General features: G+C 56.3%; 1 protein-coding gene across 1 annotated transcript; it reads right to left on the bottom strand.

Annotated features, from left to right (window-relative positions):
- Positions 1 to 2,193: 2,193 nt before the first annotated feature.
- VPS37D (VPS37D subunit of ESCRT-I) lies at positions 2,194 to 6,102 on the bottom strand. The gene is made up of 4 exons (XM_070412783.1): positions 5,920 to 6,102; positions 4,407 to 4,578; positions 3,836 to 3,918; positions 2,194 to 3,284 (listed from the first exon to the last, which is right to left on the bottom strand). Exons 1-4 carry the CDS (start codon positions 6,055 to 6,057, stop codon positions 2,922 to 2,924), a joined length of 756 nt encoding a protein of 251 aa, XP_070268884.1. The 5' UTR covers positions 6,058 to 6,102; the 3' UTR covers positions 2,194 to 2,921.
- Positions 6,103 to 8,456: the final 2,354 nt, after the last annotated feature.

The following is an 8,456-nucleotide window of genomic DNA, read 5'->3' as shown; positions in this document are numbered from 1 at the left end:
ACCATCCAATTCTAACCCTTTCCCATGGCCCCAAACCAGGCCCACTCCACTCTGGCGACATCTGTACCCATCTGCCTCGGTCTTTTTCAGGCTGGAGCTGAACACTGAGGGACCTCAGTCTCCACCCCCTGTAAAGCAGTCTGAGCTCTCTGATGTAGGTGAGGACTTTTGAAGGACCCCATACAGTCCCATGGAAACGCATCTCTCTCCCCTTCTGTCCCTCCATTGCTTGGGTCGTTCCTTTCTCTTCTTACTTGCCCTGGGGAGGGGAGGCTGAACCCTGCTTTTTTGAGGCTGCTCCTCAATTCATGATAGTGGAGGAAGGCTCAGACGTGCCCACCTTAGCCCCCTTTCTCCTTTTAGTTACAAACTGCCTGTAAGCTTGAATCCAGAATGAGAGACGAGGGCAAGAAGGGCCCAGCCTGCCCCAAGCTGTGCTTAGCATTTAGGAGGTTGTCCAGAGCTGCTCTGTCTGTTGTCCTCGCAGGCAGAGATGTTTTGGTGTCCGTCAGCCTCCAGCAGCTCAAGTGCTAACAGTAAGGAGAGTAGAACCAAGGCCATATGGATGAAGGGTCTCATGTGGGCACTAGTAGTGCTTCCTTTGACCGTGCCCCTATGTGATAAGTCTGACTGGGCTTGAAGGGCTCTGAAAAGTTCAGTGGGCCCGTCCCTCCCAACTATTGCCTTCATCTCTAAAGATTAAGCAGTCACAAAACTTGAGAGAAGGGGACCACTTACCTCCAATAGCAGCCCTGACTTAAAAGCCTCACAATGAGCCAAAATCTGGCTCCTTGTGGTTTCCGCCCATTGGTCTAGGCCAGTGGTCGGCGAACTCATTAGTCAACAGCCAAATATCAACAGTACGATTGAAATTTCTTTTCAGAGCCAAATTTTTTAAACTTAAACTATATAGGTAGGTACATTGTTATTAACTTAATTAGGGTACTCCTAAGGCTTAGGAAGAGCCACACTCAAGGGGCCAAAGAGTCGCATGTGGCTCGAGAGCCACAGTTTGCCGACCATGGGTCTAGGCTCTGACGTACAGTGTGATTGAAACTTTGTGGCCCATGCGCAGAAGTCGGTATTTTGTGGAAGAGCCACACTCAAGGGGCCAAAGAGCTGCATGTGGCTCTCGAGCCACGGTTTGCCGACCACTGGTCTAGGCTCTGACCTCTGGCCCTACATGGATCCCTAAGTTGTTTCACATGGGACTTAGTCTCAATCCTTTCTTATCATTATTACTCCAAATGTGCTGTTTTGGAAATCCCTTTTAGAGTGTAAGATTTCAGTGAAAAGTTGAGCCAACCCAACACTTCCCTCTTTGTAGATGGTTTATTCCCATTAACATGGACCAAGATCACATTTGCTGCTACAGCACTGACTGTCCCCTCTTATTTGTAAGGCCATCCGTGCCTCCCTGCCAAACTTCATCTCATCAGACTTGACCTAAGCGGATTCGGGGCATGTTTCTGCTTTCCCATCTTATTTATTTTATTTATTTTTTAATCCTCACCTGAGGATATTTTTCCATTGATTGTAGCAAGAGTGGAAGAGAGAAATATCGATGTGAGAGAAACACATCAATTGGTTGCCTCCTGCACATGCCCTGACCAGGGCCTGGGCCAGGGGGGAGCCTGTAACTGAGACCTGTGCCCTTGACTGGAATCAAGCTGGGACCCTTCCGTCCGCAGGCCGACACTCTATCCACTAAGCCAAACTGGCTAGGGCTGCTTTCCCATCTTGTCCCACACTCATCAGCCAAGCCGGCCACCTAGTGTTCACCCTGGCTGAAGACAGGTACCTTCAGCACTATATAGCCCCCTCCAGCACTCTGGCGGTGACCATTTGGCAGGCCAGAGAAGAAGCAGGTACCATCTTGATTGGGCTTATAGATGACCCAGGAAAAGAAATTGTGTACAGGTGAGGCAATTGGAGACCAGTGAAGAAGTAGAGTGTGCTTCTGGCCAGAAGTGCCGGGAAGTTAAGAGTTAGGAAAGTCTCCCACAGATTGATAACCAGAGAAGGCTTCATGGAAGAGGCAGGAGCAGTGCTGGACCTGAAGGACAGGCGGGCTTTGGATGGGCAGAGAGGAAGGAAAGGCATCTCAAGAATAGGAAGCGCAGGAGCTGGGATGGAGAGGCTGCAACAGCAGAGTGGCTGGTGGAGGGAGCAGAGAGGAGTCGAGCAGCATCGTCATCCTCATCATCACATTTATTGACGGCCCCTGGGAAGTGGGGCTGGGGACAGAACATACAAAGACAAGGACCTGCCCTCAAAAAGGTTCCATTCTAAGGAGACGGGACAGAAAAATACAGAATGGTCTTTCCTGGGGATGGCCCACTCTCACCTGTGCAGGTCAGAAGCCCCTGGCCTACCTTGCCCCATTGCCCCAGTGTCTGGAGCATGAGTGGGGCCCCAGGGCCATGGTTTCCTGGACCCTGCAGCTGGGACCTGACCACCTGGCTCCTAGGTGGTGGGCCCCAGGACTGGGGGAAAGGTAGGCTCAGTACATGATGGAAAACACTTCTATCAGCCTTGGCATTGATTGTGCCAGCCCAGTGAAGTGGCAGGATGTGATAGGCCCCCAAGGCAGTGCCTTGGGGAGAGCGGGCACCTTCCTAGGTTGCCATGAGTCAAGTTCTTTCACTGGGTCTTGCCCATCACCTGGGAGGTCTCAGCCAGGGACAAAAAAAAGGCAGTTTCCTCAATGCCAGAGGCATAACACCCTGCCCACCCACCCCCAGCCCTCTCTCTGGGCATCTTCCAGGTGACCCTCCTCCCCAGCTTAGCCTCCAGGGCCAGGGCCTGCCTGAGGCCAAAGGGAGGGGCCTGCCCCTCCCCCCACCCAGGCAGTGGGGGAGGAGGAGGAGCCACGCATCAACTTCGTCTGGGCCCCCCATTGGGGAGCCATACCCTGGATCCTACCGGTGAGGGGGCTCTGGCTGCGAGGGCCGAGGGCTCAGCAGAGGTGCTGGGCCAAGGGGGCACCCGGGGGAGCCCTTCAGCGGGGGCACTGGGCGGGAGTCCAAGGGGGGCAGGCTTCGGGGCACTGCTGGTGGCCCCCGGCCAGCCCCGGTGGGCAGGACAGCTGCAGCGGGGAAAGGTTTGGGGGGATCCACAGCAGCAGTGGGTGCTGGCTGGGCAGACCGCTCCCGGCGCCGCAGCAGCTCCTGCAGCTTCTCAGCCTGGGTCCGCCTCAGGTGGGCCAGGGCGCGGCCTCGCTGGAAAGCGGGCAAGAAAGCCTCCAGGCTCTGCTCCCCCAGCAGCAGCTGCTCCATGTGCTCCTGGGACGGGAGGAAGGCACAGTTTGGGAGGAGCATGACCAAGACTGTGGACTGGCCCTCTATCCCTCCCCCCTTGAATCCCTTCTAATGGTGACCACAGCTGGGGGACAGAGCCACCTGAGTCCCAGCCTGGGTGTGCCTCTGACTTGCTGAGTGACTGCAGACAAATGTCCTCTACTCTCAAGCCTCTATTTCCTTACTACCACCAGACCTGCTGGGTCAGAGATGAGGCAGGATCAGAGATGGGGACCCACTGAGGTAGACTTAGGTGTTGCCCATCAAAGCTAGGGCCAGGCCCCCTCCTTCCCCGCCTCCATGAACTCACTGAGCACTATATTCCCAACCCGGCACTGAGAAGTCTGCACCAGCTCCTCTGTAGACCCAGCCTACTCTGCCCTGAGACATTCACAGGGGGCTCTCCTGGGGGCCTGGCACTTAGGACAGGCTTCCTGGAGAAGGGGCTCTCAAGCCTGCAGTGTAAGAATGAAGTGATGGGGAGTGATAGGATGGGTCTCTCTCTTGTCCCCAGGCCCAGCCTCCCCTCCCCTCACCTCAGCTTCCTGCTCAGCCTCTTCCAGCTCAGCCTGCAGCCAGCCCAGGGCACAGTGGGGGCTCCAGCGATGCATGCTCTCCTCTGAGGGCCACAGAGGGACAGAGTGAATAGCCCCTGCCCTTAGGGCCTGTCCCCCAGGACAGATAGGCCATAGTCCCAGGGTCCAATCCTGACTCTCCCTAACCCTGTGTGTGACTGTGTTTGTTTCTCCGTTTCCTCATCTGTACAATGCCCTTGGGATCAGTTTGTGCACCTTCCCCCAAGGTTCTGGCCCCCGTCTTAGTGCAAAAGAGGGAGCAGGGGCTTGGTCTCCTAGAGTACCCCAGGCCCTTGGATATTGGGCCCCCTTTTCTCCCACTGCCAAGGGCCCCACCTGGCCTCTACAACCCAGCTCTGCTCACCAACTGTTCACTTCCCCAACTCAGTTTTCCAGGAGTAGCACCCCTCAAACTTGCCTGGGGAATAGGTCTGCCCAAGTCCCACCTTTCAGAACCTAGCACTTCCCAAGGCCAACCAACCAGAGAGCCAACTGCCACCCTCCCAGGCAGTTCTCCCAACTGTCCCCTCACCCAGTCGCTGCAGCTTGTCCGCACAGCTCTCGGCCACCTCTCGGAGTTCCTGGTACTTGATGGCCAGGGCTGCCCGACCCATCTCGAGGCGGGGCCGCAACGCTAGGTTCTCCTTGGCTAGTGCGTAGTTGGAGGCCAGGCATGCCTCGCGCTCCAGCTGCAGGCCCTGGAACTGCCACCAGAGAAGAGCCAAGAGGTGCACTCAGGGAGTCTGCCCACCTCCACCTTCTGCCACCCTGAGCAGCAGTGCCCGAGGTCACGCTGAAAGCACCCCAATCTCAGGATGGGGAGCCAACAGGTGGAGAGACTGCAAGAGGCCCAGAAGGAGCTTCGCCTTGGGCTTCCTCTCTGGGCCTCAGTTTCCTCCTCTACAAAGTAAGCGAAAAACCGCCACCGTACAGGGCTGTGGTGAGACTGAAGAGAGGAAAACTAGGAAGGCCTCTACAAATGTTAGTTAATTTTTAATTTTTCAATTAATATGTCTGCTCAGGTCCCCGAGGAGTCCCCCTCCCTCCTCTGTCCCATTTTCCATGCATGGGCAGCTTCCCTCTCATTCCAGGCCTTTGTCTGCCTCCTCCTCAGGTGTTTGTGCGGAAAACACTCCCACCCCGGCTCTGACTGTCCAGAGTGGCCTTCACCCAGTCCCTGCCTAGTCCCCCCTCAAGCCGCCCTCCCCTCCCCTCACACCTGTCCTTCTGCCCTCCAGTGGAATCCCCACCCCCCCAAGGAATACACACCCCCTTTCCCTCCCAGATCCTCTAGCACCTCCCAGCTCTCCTTCTCGTACAGCAAGCAGAGCCCCTTTCTTCCCTGGCTTGGAGAATGCTGTTTCCTCGTTCCTAGGAGTGCCCAGCCTCCCCTCCCGGCCCCTGGAGAACACACTACCCTCCATCTGTCCCCTATAGGATGCATATGCCCCTCCTGCCTGCCTCCCTCCAACACACACTTTCCCTTTCTGCCCCCCACAGCCAACCAGCCCCGGCCTATCGCCTGTGAAATATACAACTTTCTCTATGGTGGCCTATGGAATAGGCACCTCAGCTCTCAGCACCCCTACCCAGAGAAAGACACAAAGCCGCCTCCTGCACCCTCCAGATGCGGGCGCTCCCTCCTCGGTCCTCCCAGGTGTTAAACAGGCCCCTAGTTCTCCCCACGGAAGGCGCCTCCCCTTTCTGGCCCTACAGAACGTGGGTGTGCGAGCCAGGGCCCCCCACAACACAACCACCCCTGCCCCCCAGAACACACCTCCCTGGAGCATCCGCTGTAGGACACGCCTCGCGGCCATCCCGGGGGTGCATAGGCGCCTCCCCGGGTCTCTGGCGCCCCACCCGCCCCAGGCCGGCTCTGGGCGCCCCCTCCCCCGGGGGCGGCTCCGTGGAGCCCACTCGTACGTGCCAGGCTCCCGCGCCCACCGGCGGCCCCGCGGCCCGGCCCGTGCGGCCCTTTGGTTGCTCGGCAGGTCCGGCAGGCCGCGGCCCGTTCCCGCGCCCCCCACCCGCGACCCCCGCGCTACCTTCCTGCTGAGCCGCACGATCCGGTCCAGCTTGGGTTCATCCTGAAGCAGGTCCCGGAGCTGCCCGGTGCTGAGGATCCCAAAGCGCCCCGGGCTGCCGGGCTCCGGCCCCGCCCGCGCCGCCCGGGCCCGGTACATGCCGCCCGCCCGCGCCCCCAGCTCGGCTGCTGGCTCGGCCCGTTCGGCCCGCTCCGCCCCGGCTCCGCTCCGCTCCGCTCCGGCTCCGGGATCCGGCTCCGGCTCCGGCCGCGCGCGCGCCGCTCCGCCGCCAGAGGGCGCCCTGCCCGCTCTTAAAGGGGCCGCGGTGTTGGGGCTGGGGGTGGGGCGGAAAGGGGGCGAGCCGCACCCCAGCCCACCGGGCAATGCAGCGCCCCTCTGGGCCTCCCGCACCCGCCGATCGGCCCGCAAAACCATCCTCCCGCCGGCATCCGGATAGCTGAGGCGGCTTCTCTCCGCACCCCTCCTCTTGGCCATTCATCACTCACCACGCCCCCCAGGCACGGACTCTCCCACCCCAGGCGTTTACAATTTGCGGGACTATTTCACATTTCCCCTCTGGATTCGCACAACAATTTTCTGAGTTTGGCTGGGCGCCAGGAGCTCCTGCTCTGCGGCTAACTTGAACAAGTCGATCACCTCCCCAAGCCTCAGTTTTCTCTTCTGTAAAATGGGTTGATGATGCACAAAGTGAGGATTAGAGATAGTGAGTGTTGATTGCTTTACCTGTAGTAAATGAATCCCTAATATGTTGTCATTTTACAGATGAGGAAACAGATTCACAGAGATGATGTCACCTTCCCAAAGTCACATTACAGGTAAATGATAGGCAATTTCAATTCTTCTCTCTGTTCAAGGCCCACAGAGCACATGATTCCTGGTCACTGGGCTAGACTCTCCGCAGAGTTCATGGATTTAGACTGACAGAGTCACATTCTCACACAGCTTACTCTAGGACAAGTCAGAATGTCAAGTTTCACCACCCAGTGGCTTCCTAAGTGATTCCCGTGTGATGCCACAGGATTGCCATTTGCCTTATCTTCACAGCTGGACTTGGCTAGTGCCATTGCCAGGAAACAGACACTCAGAGACTAAGCCACTTGTCTAAAATCAAACAGTAATGAGTGAGCTTGTTCCACTTTATCACACTACTAAGAAAGCAGAAAGGGCAATCAGAAAGGCTCACCAGAGGAGGTAACATTTGCTCTGGGTTTTGAAGGATGAATAGGAGTTCTGAAGTTAAAGGAGAAAGTAATTAAACTAAAGAGAAGTCCATAAGCCAAGGTATAAGGGCTGAAAGACTTATACCAATCCATCCAGACTCTTCCAATCCATCCAGAGCACAATGGGCAGATATCCAAGAGAGACAAAACTGATGAGTGGGATAGGACAGGCTTATTAGTAGACTATAAAGCCAATACTTCTTCCAAATTTTTATAATAACTGAAATTTGGTTTTCCCTTTCAAGACTCAGCTGAAACATCACCACCTCCTGGAAGCCCTCCACTTACCCAGGCTGGGTTATGTGCCCCTCTCCTCTGGGCTCCCACAGTCCCTGCTCTCCTTCCACCATCGTCCTGGGCATTATCAAAAGTCCCTCCACTTATCCCAGTTCCCTGGCTGTGATCTCCCTGGTTCTGCTCTGCCACCTCAGGACCCACCATTTCCACTAAGCATCCAGGGGTCTTCTAGACAATCCTACATGGCCCTCCTTTGGCCCCTTTCACTCTGAACTTCTTCACCTAGAGTGCTGGTAAGACCTCAGCTTGTCCCCTCTTTCTCACCAACCCCCCTTTGTTCAGCCCAGTAGGCACCCTGTTGAATGCCCCACAACCATGTTCTCTGTAAACCTTCCCCACACTCCTCAGACCCCTAAACCCACTCCTGCTGCCCATCACAGATAGAAGCCTCTGCCATTTTCTGCCTCGCCTCTTTGGATTTCTCTGCATATGCCTCAGTGTCCTCCCGACCCTCCCACCTCCAGAAAAAGCAGCCTCCTCCTTCTTCCAAAGCCAATCCAGGTGCCCTTCCTATAGGCCTCACCTTCACCTGCCTCCACCAAGCTGCCTTGCCCCATTCCATCAGTTATGTCTTTCTTTCTCTCTACTTTAGACTGATAACCTCCCTCTCATTCATCCTCCAATATTTTGAAAGCATCCTGTTATGGGCTGAATGTTTGTGTCCCCCAAAATTCATATGTGGAAGGCCTAACCCCTCAATATGCTATTTGAAAGTGGGGCCTTCGGGAAGTTATTAGATTTAGATGAGGTCAGGAGATTGGGTCCCCCATGGTGGCATCAGTGTCCTTGTAAGAAGAGAAAGAGAGCAGAGTTCTTTCTCTCTCTCCACGTGAGGACACAGCGAGAGCATAGCTGTCTGCAAGCCAGGAAGCAGGCTCTCACCAGAAACGGAGTCTGCTGGCACCTTGGTCTTGGACTTCCCAGCCTCCAGAATTGTAAGAACTTCATATCTGCTGTTTAAGCCCGCAAGTCTGTGGTGTTTCACGGTGGCAGCCCAAGTTAAGACATACCCTCTACACG

The sequence above is a fragment of the Myotis yumanensis genome, unplaced genomic scaffold (assembly GCF_028538775.1).
Source record: "Myotis yumanensis isolate MYYU_CA2020_CCGP unplaced genomic scaffold, mMyoYum1.0.hap1 SCAF_4, whole genome shotgun sequence".
In the NCBI taxonomy this organism is placed as follows: domain Eukaryota; kingdom Metazoa; phylum Chordata; class Mammalia; order Chiroptera; family Vespertilionidae; genus Myotis; species Myotis yumanensis.
Note: the sequence above shows the minus strand (reverse complement) of the source record. Positions and strands in the feature narration are given on the sequence as shown.

What these genes read in the sequence shown, in the direction of transcription:
- VPS37D (XM_070412783.1), bottom strand. Translation starts at nt 6,057, where the DNA reads ATGTACCGGGCCCGGGCGGCGCGGGCGGGGCCGGAGCCCGGCAGCCCG. An exon ending in TCGTGCGGCTCAGCAGGAAG is followed by an intron (nt 4,579 to 5,919) that starts GTAGCGCGGGGG and finishes CTCTGGTGGCAG; the next exon opens with TTCCAGGGCCTGCAGCTGGA. An exon ending in GGACAAGCTGCAGCGACTGG is followed by an intron (nt 3,919 to 4,406) that starts GTGAGGGGACAG and finishes TGTGGCCCTCAG; the next exon opens with AGGAGAGCATGCATCGCTGG.